Source organism: Schistocerca cancellata, chromosome 6, assembly GCF_023864275.1.
Source record: "Schistocerca cancellata isolate TAMUIC-IGC-003103 chromosome 6, iqSchCanc2.1, whole genome shotgun sequence".
NCBI classification, from domain to species: Eukaryota; Metazoa; Arthropoda; class Insecta; order Orthoptera; family Acrididae; genus Schistocerca; species Schistocerca cancellata.
The window spans coordinates 589,457,955-589,474,990 of record NC_064631.1 but is presented as its reverse complement, the minus strand read 5'-3'; the positions used below and the strand labels follow the sequence as shown (position 1 = coordinate 589,474,990).

The 17,036-nt window shown below is 43.6% G+C and overlaps 1 protein-coding gene across 3 annotated transcripts in view; it reads right to left on the bottom strand.

Moving 5' to 3' along the window:
• The window catches only part of LOC126191061 (centrosome-associated protein CEP250-like), a 462,550-nt gene that overhangs the window by 309,198 nt on the left and 136,316 nt on the right, over positions 1 to 17,036 (bottom strand). For all 3 annotated transcript variants that reach the window (XM_049931777.1, XM_049931775.1, XM_049931778.1), the window contains exon 2: positions 14,544 to 14,693. In XM_049931777.1, coding sequence (XP_049787734.1) covers positions 14,544 to 14,684 — 141 coding nt within the window. In that variant the 5' untranslated portion in view covers positions 14,685 to 14,693. The remainder of the gene's footprint in view (positions 1 to 14,543; positions 14,694 to 17,036) is intronic.

Genomic DNA, 17,036 nt, shown 5'->3' with positions numbered 1-17,036 from the left:
GAGTTATGCCAGAGATACAGAACTCGACAGCAACGATTTATTATAATGTCTTCCAACGCAGAATCCGGCTAACGAAAATGTATGACGATACCCCACAGTCGACTGGACGCGGGTTTGGTGAGCCACGCACGTGCCTTTCTTGTGCGGTCTACTTGATATGTGGTCACTAACGAGAAATTTCCAGCCCGACGAAGGCTCCATGACTATCCCATGCGCCCCCATTGCGCGACGGTACACACGGACGAACACAGACTGAACTGTGGCCCCGCACGCGATTCCTAGAAACTGATTCCCCAGATACTGACTTTCATCCTGCGCCTCCCCTTTGCTTCGATTCTGCCCCTGGACCTCTTTCATCCCGACGCCGCGTATTTCCCGATGACCCGGAAGAATGCGGTCAACTGGGTGAAGGGAATGGCGTTACATTACATGTACCGCAACGGCCAAAAGGAAGTCCTCGATTTGTGGCAGTTGTTAATGGCCTTACAAACAGAACGCAGATATCGGAACTTTTATGCTAACTATTTCGGGTCGTCGTTCACGGAACCACCGCCTAGCTGGGATTCTGCCGGGTGTGAGAAGAAGTTGATTTGCAGACGTGATGTTTCCACGATCCCCATACGGTTACAGAAATAGTCTCTGATGGTGTGCAGCGGCCCCGGACACTCTGACGGTTGACGCCTGGTAATGACCGTTGAAATGACGACCGCCTATTACAGGCCGCCCGCTTCGATAAGGTTCCCAGAGCATGATATAATTTTTGGCGTATGGCGCTATTGAAACTGTTGATTTTTAATTCATATTTAAAAGGAACATTGTGACGGTGCACCCCGGTAGTGGGAGAGGGGAGACATAGTGGCCAGGGCGCAGAACTCGACCCCTGCCCATCTTGCCTCCTTCAGCCTGCCACTGCCTCTGCTCCTTCATAAATAAATAAAAAAAATGGTTAGCTGCGGCGCTTGTGGACTTTCGACGCCGCATGTGGCGAGTTCAAGAAGTATTTCTTTGGGTTTATTCATTTCTTCCGTACTCAGTATAAAAATAAATAAAAATAGCATTGCAGATTCATATTATAACAGTCTTGGGTCCAAATCTCCCTTTTTTTACTTATTTTTAGATTCTATGTGTTTTGCCACGTGGAAATTATAATAAAGAAACATTGAATCATAATTTTCGAATGAAAAGAAAAGATGTACAATAAAAAAGAAGTAAAGCTTTCGACTGTAAAAAAAGGCAGCAGAACCCGGGCTCGAATCTCGGTCCGGTACACATTTTCACTCATCGCCGCTGATTCCGTATCGCGTCTCGATGCAACTGACAGCAGTGATCTGCTCCCTTTTAATGTACCACGGCTGCGGATTCTGCATCAGCGCACCCCAGGCTCGAAACACTGAAGAAAAGGAATAATTTTAGCAGAGCGTGGTTTCGATCCACGGACCTCTGGCTTATGGACCCAGGACGCTTCCCCTGCGCCACTCTGCTGCGTGGAGGCACCCCAGCTCTTCTGCGCGTGACGTGAGACACTTGGAAAGCGTTGTCTGCATCGGTTTCACACACCTACAGTTTATTTAACTGCGTAACATCTCTCAGCTTGACTTGTCCCGACTTTTCGGACAGAACAGGCACCACGCAATCCTGGAATTCGTTTGTACGTTGCCCACGTCGCCAGAAAACACCCCTCTTTCTACCTGTGGAAACTCCGATGACCGCTGTGGGCCTCGTGGCTTGCCAGATGCTCTGCCCTCCTGTCACCGTCTGCCTGACAACTGGCCGCCAAACAAACATCATCGGGCCTCTCAGATTCAGTCCGTCCTGCGGCCTGTAACGTTACAACCCGACGAATTCTGACCTTCATTCCCCTGAGGGGTTGTAACACCGAGGATCTGCTGTTTTCCTCGTCTTATACTGATCCGCATTTTCTACTGCTGGTGACCCTGGCGTGCCTGCCTGTTGCTGGTCTGTTTCCCTCGGGCGGTTTTTGTCCGCGGCTCAGACTCGCCGTCTCGCCCGCCGGCGGCCTTGGCCGCGTCACCGGAGCCAGAAATGATTTGCCTCCCCTCCCCTGCCCCCTTTTCCCTCTTTGTAATCCCCTTTATATTGCTGCGCGGGGCCCCCAGTCGGGGGAGGCGGACGTCACAAGTTGGCTCTCGTCGCTGTATCTCCGGTAAGCGCCTTTGCGCGCTATAAGTACCGGTTAGGCGGCGAGGGGGGAAGCGGAAATGACAGCCGTCTCTCCGCTACGGGTGGCACTCTGCCGCGCCACCATTCCTTAAAATTTACCAGCGAAATTATGCAGCCCATATAACAGCCACCGAGACGTGCGCGAAACTGGCCGGAAAGAGACGGCCGCCGTGCTGCTCCTCGCAGCCTCCCATGCTGCTGCGTGCTAAAATTATATAGCGTAGTCCCTCCCCACCTCCATCACGAGCTTGCTGAGCCGTCTGGCTGAAGCACTTACAGTGAGGTGACAAAAGTCATGGGGTAGCGGTATGCACATATACAAATGGCGGTGGTATAAAAGGGCAGTGCACTGGCGGAGTGGTCATTTGTTCTCAGGTGATTTATGTGAAGAGGATCGCGAGGTGACTATGGCCGCACGACGGCAATTAACAGACTGAACGTGGAACGGTAGTTGGAGCTAGACGTGTATGGGGCATTACGTTTCAGAAATCGTTTCGGAATTCAATATTCCGTGACCGTGACTGTAAAGCGTTTGCCGAGAATGCAAAATTTCAGGCATTTCCTCCTATCAGGCACAATGCTGTGGCCGACGGCCTTCACTTAACGACCGACAGCGGCGGCCTTTGTGTAGAACTGTCAGTGTTAGCAGACAAGCAACACGGCGTGAAATGACCGCAGAAATCAATGTGGGACGTACTACGAACGTATCCGTTAGGACAGTGCGGCGAAATTTGGAGTTAATGGGCTATGGCAGCAGATGACCGCTGCAAGTGCCTTTGCGCAGCAGATGACCGCTGCAAGTGCCTTTGCGAACAGCGCGGCGTCATCTGCAGCGCCTCTCCTGGGCTCGTGACCATATAGGTCACGACTGGAAACCCGTGGCCTCGTTAGATGAGTCGCGATTTCAGTTGGTACGAGCTGATAGTAAGGATGGAGTGTGGCGCAGACACCAGGAAGCCACGGACCCAATGGTGCGGGCTGTGTTTACATGAAATCGACTGGGTTCCCTGTTCCAATTGAACCGATCATTGACTGGAAATGGCTACGTCCGGCTACTTCGAGATCATTTGCAGCCTTTCATGGACTTCATGTTCCGAAACAACGATGGAATATTTGTGGACGACAATGCACCATGTCACCGGTTCGAGTAACATTCTGGACAATTCGAGCGAATGATTTAGCCAGCCAAATAGGCCGACATGAATCCCATCGAACATTCATGGGACAAAAAATCCTGCACCGGCAACGCTTTCGTAATTGTGGACAGTTACAGAGGCAGCATGGCTCAACATTTCTGCGTGGGACTTCCAACGACTTATTGAGTCCTTGTCTCGTTTAGTTGCTCCACTACTCCGGGCGAAAGGATATCAGGAGGTACCCCAACACTTTTGCCATCTCATTGCATAGTTAAGGAGAGATGAGCAGAGTAGACTATGACTCCGCCATTCATTTCGCCCTATCATTTCTCTCTCACTGTCTCTGTACCACTATCAAAACGAACAAGGCGCGCACTCGACAGGTACACTAAAAAAAAAAAAAAAAAATCTCGCAGGACGCAAATCAAGGACGTCACTGTGCAAGAAAGAAGATAATCTTTCTATTTAATGATTAAATCTGTCCTTGGGATGCACCCAATTAAGATCGGCAAATACTTTTAATTTTTTTGTATAAATGAAAGAAAAACGAGTGTGACTGCGTCCAAACTTTCTGGTAGTTTAACACATTGGGTGGTTTTTCAAATCTCGTCTACAAAAAAATTTTAATTTCGTATTTAGCACATCCGACTGTTGAGTGTATCTCTCACCCAGTTTCATTAGTACTCCAAATCCACAAAGCAGATTCCTCGGGGCTCGTAATAATGACACTAATGCCTACATTCATTCCAGCTTATCTAAATTCCGGCGTAGTGAAGTGATCAGGAGCAAGACAGGCTGTAGTTCGTAAATTGCTTTCAGACACCATCCACCATTCGCTGCAAGCCTTGCCGTCGATTTCAGAGTTATTTATTTCTGTGAACCCATCTCTACAATGTCCCCTTGTCCATTAATGATACATTCGCCCTGCACCTGTTACCCGCGTAAAGTGTATCTGTCTGTTTCGTATTTTAATTTTTTTTAAATGTTACTTTATGTCGTGTAAGTAGACTACATCGCTGTCTTTGCATAAAAAAACATCACCAATTTTGAGGAGCATTTGGCATAGTTTTTATTTTAGGAAACATACAGTTCTACAGAATCTTGGTGGAACGATTCTGAGAAAACAGAATCAATCTGGTATTGACAGAAAACACGCAATTCTCTCGTTTTTAAATGTTGCTTGTAGTATCTGCCAAGATATCAACTAAACAATTTCACTGAAAGTGAACCAAAAGAAAACCACATCCACTTTCACCACAGGATTCTTTAATGAAAATTATAGAGATTTTTAACTCTGAAATTAGAAATATATCATATTTCACAGATGACTGTTTTCAATTAATAAAAAGAACTGCCTTGTTTACTAGCACTCATTGAAAAATATTATTTCATTGCAAACCGACAGGGGCAGAAGGCAGCAACGAGAACACTTGCCATAAAACACGCTTGACACGTTGCGAAAGAGGAACTCATACATAAATAACATTTTCGTTTCTTTTTAATATTATATGACAGTTCATTCATCATTGTAGCTCAAGTAGGCAACTGTTAACTACTACGAATACAGTGAAATACAATGCTCATATTCATTTAACTGAGATTTATTAACTACTTATGATTATGCATTTTAAAACAGTAACTGAAGTTTAGTTGGGTCGACTACAAAAGAGCAGCGCACTTTATTGTAATTAATGCGTGTATTTTACACAAGGTATTTGTTCAATACAGTCATAGAAATAGATTTTTTCCTGCATTTAAGGCGTCCTGTAAAATTTATCTTAACATGCATCTGCGACTACATAACGACCTGGAGAAGAACGCCACAAGCAGCGTAAAGTGTAATTGTATCTTCCGGATAACCTACCATCGAATAAGTGTGTTGGATGCGTTCCTGTCCTTTCCTTAGGAAACATCATATTCATGGCACAAGCTGCCGGAATCCCAGATAGGCAATCCCCCCATTAGAGTCTCTTGCACATGTTCAGCTACACACTTGCACGGGAATATAGGAAAAGGCCGACAGGTCCAACTTTACGAAAATCATTCGACAATTTACATCGTGCAGTCTGCCATTGTCTTGGAATGTTCAACGAAATGCCCCAGTTTACGTGCGTACCAGTCATCTTGGAGCTACGCACACTCAGGCAGAATGACGGAGCAAAGGAACACCAGAACACATTGTCTTTCACCGTGCATTATTTAACATATCTAGCCAGAATAGACAGTTTGCACCCAATATTTACACGGCTTTAAGAGATCCCTAAAAATTATGTACAACTGACGGCCTAGCGAACAAAGTCCCAGACTGCCAGTAGAATGTAAGGAAAGGTGTCACAGTGGCATCCCAAGGTACCACGTGTGCAAAACAGGGAATTAGTGAAGGTGAAGTGAATAGTGACGATATTATGCCTTTGGAGCTCGCACTTCTACGGTTAGGAACTCACATTCTCATCATAGCTCACACTTACAAAACTACGTGAATGAAAAAGTGCTATTCCCACATGCGCTGCAAGACAGCAACTTAAATTTAGATAACATTAGTGGCGTTATAGTGGGGTTTGGCCCATTTTGTTTACATCTGTAACGTCATGTGAGGAGGTAAGTCCCTGCCCATGAGTCACAAGCCACACTCCCTTATCTATGATGTCATGATTGTCATCGTTCATCATCGACATCCTCGTCGTCATCACATGACAAGCCACATCCTCCCCTTACCCTTCGCAATCCAAGAAGGTACAACTCATTTCTTGACGTGGTGGTAGTAGCATATATCTCATGTCTGTGATTAATACCACTGATAACAAAATCAAACCAATTTGGAATGTTATTACAAGGGAGACAGAGCAACCAAGAGTACAGGATGACGGCATTACCATCAAAGAGAAAGGAAACTTGACAAAAAAACAAGCCGGAAGACGAAAACATTTTGAATAATCATTTTTTAAATGTTGTAGAGAAAATAGGATCTAAATGTTCATTACAAGAAGCAAGGCAGTTAATGGAAGAGGCCTAACCTACACAATTTGATGCAACTGAAATTCCTCCCACCTCTCCTTCTGAAATTAGGAAGATCATAAACTCTCTCAAGAATAAAAGCTCACATGGAATTGATGGCATTTCCAGCAGGATAATGAAAGCTTTTTCCCAAGAGATAAATGGGATTCTTAGCCACATACGTAATAAATCTCTGAAGCAGGGTATTTTCCAATACAGACTGAAGTATGCCATTGTTAAATCACTGCATCAAAAAGGGGATACACCTGATGTCAACAACTATCGCCAAATCTCTCATCTGCCTGCCTTATCCAAAATTCTTGAAAAAGTAATGTATTGTACAGAAGCTTCACACCTTTGTAAAAATAAAGTTTTAACAAAATGTCAGTTTGGTTTTCAGAAAGATTTTTCAACGGAAAATGCTATATATACTTTCACTACTGAAATGTTACATGCTCTGAGTGACCGGAAGCCACCCATTGGGATTTTTTGTGATCTCTCAAAGGCTTTTGATTGTGTAAATCATGGAATACTTCTAGATAAGCGCAAGTACGGTGGTATAAATGGGACAGCGCTCAAATGGTTTAAATCATACCTAACTGGAATAGTGCAGAAAGTTGAAATAAGCAGTTCACATAATATGCAAAAAAAACCGGTGATTTCTCAAACTGGGGAACAATCAAGAACGGGGTGCCGCAAGGTTCGGTCTTGGGTCCTCTGCTGTTCTTAATATATATTAATGACTTGCCCTTCTATATTCACGAAGATGCAAAGCTGGTACTTGTTGCCGATGATACAAGTATAGCTATCACACCCAGCAGACAAGAATTAACTGATGAAATTGTAAACGATGTTTTTCAGAAAATCATAACGTGGTTCTCTGCAAATGGGCTCTCATTAAACTTTGACAAAGCACAGTATATACAGTTCCACACAGTAAATGGAATGACACCACTAATAAATATAGACTTCGATCAGAAATTGGTAGCTAAGGTAGAATATTCAAAATTTCAAGGTGCATGCACTGATGATGGCTTGAACTGAAAAAAAAAAAAAAAACACACTGAGGATCTGCTGAAACGTTTGAGTTCAGCTACTTATGTTTTTAGTGTCATTGCAAATTTTGGCGATATACATCTCAGTAAATTAGCTTATCACGCCTATTTTCATTCTCTGCTTTCGTATGGCATCATATTCTGGGATAACTCATCACTGAGTAAAAGAGTGTTCATTGCACAGAAGCGTGTAATCAGAATAATTGCTGGAGCTCATCCAAGATCATCCTACAGACACTTATTTAAAGAGCTAGGAATCTTCACTGTATATACTCCTGGAAATTGAAATAAGAACACCGTGAATTCATTGTCCCAGGAAGGGGAAACTTTATTGACACATTCCTGGGGTCAGATACATCACATGATCACACTGACAGAACCACAGGCACATAGACACAGGCAACAGAGCATGCACAATTTCGGCACTAGTACAGTGTATATCCACCTTTCGCAGCAATGCAGGCTGCTATTCTCCCATGGAGACGATCGTAGAGATGCTGGATGTAGTCCTGTGGAACGGCTTGCCATGCCATTTCCACCTGGCACCTCAGTTGGACCAGCGTTCGTGCTGGACGTGCAGACCGCGTGAGACGACGCTTCATCCAGTCCCAAACATGCTCAATCGGGGACAGATCCGGAGATCTTGCTGGCCAGGGTAGTTGACTTACACCTTCTAGAGCACGTTGGGTGGCACGGGATACATGCGGACGTGCATTGTCCTGTTGGAACAGCAAGTTCCCTTGCCGGTCTAGGAATGGTAGAACGATGGGTTCGATGACGGTTTGGATGTACCGTGCACTATTCAGTGTCCCCTCGACGATCACCAGTGGTGTACGGCCAGTGTAGGAGATCGCTCCCCACACCATGATGCCGCGTGTTGGCCCTGTGTGCCTCGGTCGTATGCAGTCCTGATTGTGGCGCTCACCTGCACGGCGCCAAACACGCATACGACCATCATTGGCACCAAGGCAGAAGCGACTCTCATCGCTGAAGACGACACGTCTCCATTCGTCCCTCCATTCACGCCTGTCGCGACACCACTGGAGGCGGGCTGCACGATGTTGGGGCGTGAGCGGAAGACGGCCTAACGGTGTGCGGGACCGTAGCCCAGCTTCATGGAGACGGTTGCGAATGGTCCTCGCCGATACCCCAGGAGCAACAGTGTCCCTAATTTGCTGGGAAGTGGCGGTGCGGTCCCCTACGGCACTGCGTAGGATCCTATGGTCTTGGCGTGCATCCGTGCGTCGCTGCGGTCCGGTCCCAGGTCGACGGGCACGTGCACCTTCCGCCGACCACTGGCGACAGCATCGATGTACTGTGGAGACCTCACGCCCCACGTGTTGAGCAATTCGGCGGTACGTCCACCCGGCCTCCCGCATGCCCACTATACGCCCTCGCTCAAAGTCCGTCAACTGCACATACGGTTCACGTCCACGCTGTCGCGGCATGCTACCAGTGTTAAAGACTGCGATGGAGCTCCGTATGCCACGGGAAACTGGCTGACACTGACGGCGGCGGTGCACAAATGCTGCGCAGCTAGCGCCATTCGACGGCCAACACCGCGGTTCCTGGTGTGTCCGCTGTGCCGTGCGTGTGATCATTGCTTGTACAGCCCTCTCGCAGTGTCCGGAGCAAGTATGGTGGGTCTGACACACCGGTGTCAATGTGTTCTTTTTTCCATTTCCAGGAATATATATATATATTCACTTATGAAATTTGTTATTAACAATCCGGACGAATTCAAAAGTAATAGCAGTGTACATGGCTACAACACTAGGAGAGAGGATGATCTTCACTACTCAAGGTTAAATCTAACTTTGACTCAGAAGGGCGTAAATTATGCTCCTACAAAAGTCTTTGGTCACTTACCTAATAGCATCAAAAGTCTGACAAATAGCCATATAGCATTTAAAAGGAAATTAAAAGAATTTCTGAATGGCAACTCCTTCTACTCATTAGATGAATTTTTGAATATAGTAAGTGGGTAATTTCCCCACCCCCCAGCCAAAAAACGAAATATTAAGTGTCATGTAATATTTTGTGTAATGTAATATCTTGTATTGACACCTTTTATTAACCTGACACGTTCCACATCATTACGAAGTGTCGTATTCATGATCTGTGGAACAAGTAATAATCTGATCTAATCTGTATGTTCGGGTCCACAGTTCAAGTTTGTGCTGGTAGTCAACACTGCAGTCGCTGGTGGCAGCAAGAAATTCAAAAGTCCAAGATGGTGGACGGTGAGAAATAGAAATATCGAAGAGATGCTGATGGGAAAATTATAAATGCAAGACGGTGTTGGGGAAAATTAAAAATGGAAGATGGTTGAAAAATAAAAAAAGAAATTAAATAGTCTCAAACAATTTAAAAAGTTCAAAAATCCAGGACAGCAGAATTAGCTCAGTTGTGCTTTGTAATGTCTCCCACTCCACTCCCCTCTCCATCCCTTCCCTCCAGTCACATCTCAGTACTTTATAGTCCATTAAAATGAAACTGCCAATCACTATGTCCTCCCAGAAACGCCAGTATTGCTGTGCTCAAAAGCAACTGTCGCAACAGGCCCTCACATTATTTATTTTCCACTTCAAATTTGTTCTACGATCCTTATACAGATTCACAATGTATTTCACACACACACACACACACACAACTAATGCGTAAAACATGATCGTGAACACTTAGATTAAGTGCTCCAACGCTACTTTCACCCCTAAACAAATGTGGCTAAAAGATAACGTGCTAAAGAGACAGTTGACATACAGGGTTTGGCATAAATGATACTATAGCAAAACTAATGTGCCCAAGCCTGTAACTGCAGATGATACTTGTGAGGAGTTACAATGGTATCTTGACATCTAAAATTTGTCAAAGCTATATTATTGGTACTTCATATAACAATCTGTCATCACTTGTCATTTTTATAAAATTTTCAGTCATGTTTCACCCTAGAAAGCACTATTTTAGGTAGCACAAAGATAGTGCATCATATTCTACACTTTAAAATATACTTGATGTTATTAACAGCCTAATATTGCTTTTTATTTACATTTGAAGTAAGCCTACTGAACGTTATGTACAAAAAGAACTTACAAGTAATGCTGCAAGAGGTACTGACCGGATCTATGGTGCCAAGCCTCTCTAGAACAATATTTCAAACAATCAGCTACTAAATAAGACCACTTTTACACCTAAACTGCAACTACTCACTCTCATGTTACAATTTTCGTGTAACAAATTCTTCGATGCATCACTCTTGTTACATGAAGATGAACCAAATTACCTCTGCTGAACAGTGTAAGAAACTATCCCGACATATCGTAATATTACAACAAAATTGCCCCAAACATCATCACGGTCGAACAAAATTATAATAAACTGCCCTCTATGTCTTCGACTAAGCAAGTTAAGACTTGTTATGGCTAATTGTCACTTATTTCAACAAGCAAAAGTGATTAGTCGGTAAGTTGAGAATTATCGTAACTATCAAGCAAAACGCTTAGTGAGATTCGTTAAGTCAGATTTGCAGGTCAGTACCTCATCCATGATGTAACAAACTGCACCCACTGTACTATGACTTCATCATGATGTCATGTGCTCACTGACCTTGACTGTATGATGTCACATTTCATTGGTGGAATACATTACGTCATGATAGCATTAAACTGGTCGTGAATTGAAACAGCCAGTCACATTGCATTATTTTATTGGTCAATAAAAAAAACAGCTCGTGTGTGTAACCTTGTTCCACTATTATCTTTGGTCATGTTTACATTTGTACACCATGCATTCTGAAGGTCTCCTTGCATATTACAAAAATATGTAGTTTAAGTATACAATACAATTAAGACATCATCATCACGCATTCTTCCCTCCAAAAATGGCCGGTCAGTTCCTTTGTCTTTGGCTATACTCTGCGTTTACATCTTGCATTTTGCAGCATTACGATTATATTTTGTTACTGTTTAGTAGTTTGTTATAGAAATAAAGGCTGTGGCACCATAGTTCCATTCGGTAAATATCGCAGCCCTCCTCGAAACTTCGTTTTGCACACAACCTCGAGTAGGCCTAGGTCAAACCTAAATAAAAAATAATATTAGGTACTCCATATCATCAATTACATTTTTCTAGTGTAGAACAGTGCCTTCTAAAATGATTCTTTGGGAGGCAATGCATTATTGAAATACGTGTCAAAATGTCACGTGCTCATAGTTCAATCTTTGTACTACAAGCAATGTAGCCTCAAGTAAGCCTACGATCGAAATGCCAAAACGTTTTACGTATTTCGACAGATATTTTAGATGTGGAAATACCACTGTAACAACTGACATAAACATTTTTTGATAATATGTGGAAATAACGTTGACAAAAACTGGTTCAAATGGCTCTGGGCACTATGGGACTTAACATCTGTGGTCATCAGTCCCCTAGAACTTAGAACTACTTAAACCTAACTAACCTAAGGACATCACACACATCCATGCCCGAGGATGGATTCGAACCTGCGACCGTAGCAGTCGCGCAGTTCCAGACTGCGCGCCTAGAACCGCTAGACCGCCACGGCCGGCTAACGTTGACAGAAATATTGTGTTGCTGATGAATACTCAGCAGGTATTTTAGATGTACAATTGACATTGCAACACTTGGCAAGCACTATGTGTTTCGTAGAATTCAGTCATGGAAATATTTAATATGAGGGTCCATTCTGTTTCACGTAAAGTGTGGTACAGAGATCAAGGCGGCCGCTGTGACCGAGCGGTTCTAGGCGCTTCAGTCCGGAACCGCGCTGCTGCTACGGTCGCAGGTTCGAATCCTGCCTCAGGTATGGATGTGTGTGATGTCCACAAGTTAATTAGGTTTAAGTAGTTCTACGTTAGGGGACTGAAGACCTCAGATGTTAAGTCCCATAGTGCTTGGAGCCATTTGGTTTGAACAGAGATCAAACTGTGGACGCTCACAAGAGCTGGTTAGTGTGTGTGTGTGATTTGCTGATGACAAAGTTAACGCATTTCAGATGTGAAAATACTGCAGGTTTCACGCTTTATGTAATTTTTTTATAAATTCGTCTGAATATGGCGCATAAAATTCCGGTACTTTCGGACGTGGCATCTACACTGTGTTTAGTTGTTTCCTGTTAATGGCCACTTAAATACTAGGCTGTAATAGACTGTTTCGTTATAGTGGGAACCAGTCTTCTAAGAAATGATATGTGGCTTCTTGGGTTGTGATTGACGTAACCGATAAGGTAGGGCATTGACCAACCCACGTGATGTCACAAATGTAAATAAAATAGGCCAAATTCCCCCATGGCCCTGCTACTGATAACTATAACATTAGTGTTACAACGAAAATAACGATATTTTCAGTGGAAAAGACAGGGCTACTATAAATGATTCATTCTTCTTCTAAGCTCTTTGTTTTCCAAAGTTTTATAAGTTCAAATATAATCGATGCGTGAACAGAACCATAAACTCACTGAGTTTGTATTGCGCCTACCTGGTGGCGTTATGAGTGCAGTGCCGTGGCAAAATGGCGACAAAACAAGCAAAGAGTTTTTGTGCGTTCGAATATGCGAGATATTCATCTGTTACAATATTTCAGCGTGCATTCAGAAGGACTTATGGAATAGAACCGTCATCTAAACGGAGCAATATGCGTTGGCATCGACAATTTAGGGACACTGGTTGTTTTCTGTGCCATGTCTCAGACGAAGATGTAAGGGCCGTTTTTCTTCTGTGAGAAGAATGTGACGGGTAGCTCTTACCTTGATGATGCCGGCCGTGATGGCCGAGCGGTTCTAGGCGCTTCAGTTTGGAACCGCGCGACCGCTACGGTCGCAGGTTCGAATCCTGCCTCGGGCATGGATGTGTGTGAAGTTCTTAGGTTAGTTAGGTTTAAGTAGTTCTAAGTTCTAGGGTACTGATGACCTCAGCTGTTAAGTCACATAGTGCTCAGAGCCATTTGAACCATTTTTTTCTTACCTTGATGTATTGCGGTTGGGGTTTTTTTCCACAACTGACGGCTGATTCCCAGAATTTCGTCTTCCAACAAGACGGGTCACACCCTTATTGGAGCATGAGTGGTCGTCACTACCTAAACTACGAAGTTCTGCAAGGGTTAGTGGTGAAGGTGATGAGGTTCCCTCGCCATCCGGTCACCTGCTAAAGCTTTGTGACTTTTTCGTTTGAAGGTACATTAAGGACTGTCTTTACGTAACCCCAATGCCAAGAACAGTGGAACAGCTGAGACAATGCATCAATGCTGCTCTGGTGACTACTGACAGGATGTTGGTACACAAGATATGGAACTACCGCTGCGACGTGTTTCGTGTGACCAGAAGGCGCTCATAGAATATTTGTAAGACCCAAAACGCAAAACTGGAGTTTACAGTTCTGTTCATGCCTCAGTCATGCTTGTAGATATAATAGTTTAGTAAATGTAGAGCTCTGAAAACGAATGAATTTGTAGTAGCCCAGTAGAACTGAAAGTTTACATTTTAGTGTAATCTTCCTGAGTTAGTTCTAACAACAGTCCTCGAAGGGAACAAAAGGACGAAGAGCTTCAGAGCCTCAGCTACCCACACCTGCAGAACCGCCGAGAAGTCGAATAGTAATGGAATGTAGATGGTGACTGAATGCCATAATTGTGAATGGTAGCTGCTGTAACAATGATTGCTAGTTGTGTCATTAATGGAACTTTGGTCAATCAAAGCATGCATGCTGCTATGAATAATGTTCTATTATTTCTATGTGGTTGTTTACCACACGCTTCCGTACATGTTGTAAACCGCAATGTCATCTCTTTGTTTTGTTAATCCCAACGTTTTTGAGAAATTACCTCTCCTGCAGCTATATTTCCTCCCTTGTCTCCCCAGAATTGTAGACTTTAGCTACCATTTTATAATGACGTAGTTCTTTAATCGCTTTCGCAAATGGCATGAGGGTACAATGATTTTGCTTTTTTTGAAGATGTTCGCATCAAATAACAGTTCCTTTTTCAGAGGTACTACATTTCTCATTTGACCAATGCCCAACACCAAAAATATTCTATCCATTCTACTGTTAAACTATCACAGTCAAAATACTTAAAAGGAAATGGGTTTTAAGTCAGGCATTATATTTTACAGAATGAAGACAGCTGGCCGGCAGGGCAGTGGGGATGAACAGGGAGCTCTTACCTTGATGGTCTCCCTGAGGATGGCGATCTCGCGGGTCAGGTGTTCGTTCTCGGCGTACAGCACCTCCATCTGCTGCTGCATCTCGATGCTCGGGTTGCGCATTCGCATCCGTAGCTCCTCCTCCAGTTGGCGAACCAGCATCGCTTGTTTCTGCAACACCAGACACAAACAGCTGCGTCAGAATGAGTACTCAGCGGCCGTCCGAGATTCAGCGGAGTATTCACAGAGTAAAACGATAACCTAGAAAGTTGTGGGCTAAAATTTACGCATTGTAAGGCGACCTTCTCTCCAAATTGAGAAATTTATCACGTCGTGTTGCGTCATTGTTGTCAAACTGGTTTTAGGATTTATTAGAGTCCGGGATAATGAACGAACCTCACAGCAAAGTGTGGCTCTAGAATCATGCGGGAGGCTCCTCCACGCCGTCACTCTGCTCTATTAACAGCTCCAACTTCACATAAAGTCATTAAATGCGGGTTGGTTTCCAAATCGAGTTAATGAATTAACCTTTTAGCTAAGAACAGTGAAGATATCGAATAACATTTAACCCAAGCTGCAACATGGTCGCGAATTGAACAGTGACCCGAAAGTAGAATGAATTTCCTTTACTTCACGTCTATGGTCACGATGCCAGTGTATTAGGATATGTTTTAATAGAACAGATCTGGAGATGGTCATTATAGACCCAAACCGGTAATCTGATGACACGAAAATTTGTGGCCATAGACGTGAAGTAAAGAAAATATTAACATTTAACAGATACCTCAGTTAAATCAGCTACCTTGGAAGCAAAGCCAAAGTCCAAGTCCCAACTATTCGGTAATATTAAAGTACATCAGTTATGCTGCTTCACCATGAGCTAAAGTTCATCACGATACAGACTAACATTCGTCCAAAATTAAATCCTTCCAGTAGCGCAAATATACAACGCCTGAAAGCAGCGTGAAAATGTCAAAAGCCTCCAAGGCTTGCTCACAATTCTATCACCTGTAAAATTTCATAGTGCTAAAACAGTGAGGCTGGATAGCGTCTAAAAAGTAAGTGCAACTCGTGTCGAAAGCTATCTAGACCCATCAGATTCTGTCTACACTAACCGAGTAACTGCCCGCTAAAGGCCATGGGCAAAGACTATGAGACGCAGCAGCGCAGACTATTTAGCATTTAGGGAAACCATATCACGTTCGACATGTTCATAATTTCTTACAAATTTTCGTTAAAATGATCATTATCGACAATACATTTTTTTTTTCTAAAACTAAACGTATTGAAATGAGCCCCTCACCAAACTGGCCACTTTCCGACCTTACAAAACACTCTTACATAGATATTGAACTAAATAATAATGGAAACATGATATGGTGCCGTCAAGCACACCTATTAAAAGAGCAAAGTATAAGTAAATATTTACATTTGAACAAGTGTGTCATATCAAAGCACAGCGCAATTTCCAGTTCGTTTACGTGGTGTTCTTGGTTTGTATGGAGAACGTATCAAATTTGAATTACTGCATATTTAAATGGTGACCCGTTCAATTACGTTGCATAATACTTATTTTGGCACAAGAAGCGCACTACTTGATTTGATCATTTATTACGTAGGTCAATGGGTTCAGCTTTGACGTTTGCAGAATGATACTATGACGGCGAAGTGACACTCTCTCGTCAGTCGGCCACGCATCCGGAGCGCAGTTAACACCAGGGCCCGTTCAGGGAACTCCACCCGTTGGTAGTCTGCGCCCAGCCCTGGAAAGGCTTACGAAGATTGTTCTCGCCGTTGCGTTATGCTCCGTTCCGCGCCCAGAACAAACGAAGAGCCAACCGGGCTTGTAAACACACAACACGAGACTAAGGAACTGAGAAACGAGATGGTCTGGCACTTCTTTGGAAATACCGTACCCGCAAAGGCAAGAGAAGACTCCGCGAAACATCCAGTGAAACAACGCCATCCAATCTAACATGCCAGTCAACATTCCTTGCAGACGGAGAGGTGGAGACTTCAGTCGGCAACAGTTGAAGGAAACGGTCGAGACAGCCTTTCACGTTGGTGTCAGATATTACAGAGAGATGCATTCTGAGATAGAACAGTAGGCTCTATTACTACTGTGGGAAACCCAGCAGACAATCTGCATTGCTGCTGGCCGGGATAGTTGCAGGTCAGATCCATTTCCACATAACAATCTTCAACAGGTTCGGTTTATTAGTTCCGCAAGGAGATGGCGACACTACAGAAAGAACGAATGAGAGAAGTGTCATAACAGAAGTAACACAAACAGCAGTACTATAGTCGGATAACTGGTAGTAGTTTTGTGCTGAACTCCTTTCTCATCTTTTTCTTTCTTTTCTGGTATTTTGTGGCTTATGTAGCAAGAAGTAAAAAACATAACGTATTAAATACAAATATATGTGCTTATGGCCTATTTTCGCTATCGAAATAACAGGCTGAAATTATGAGGAATAAATAAGTAAATAATAGATTTAATTTGTCAGAAAGTTT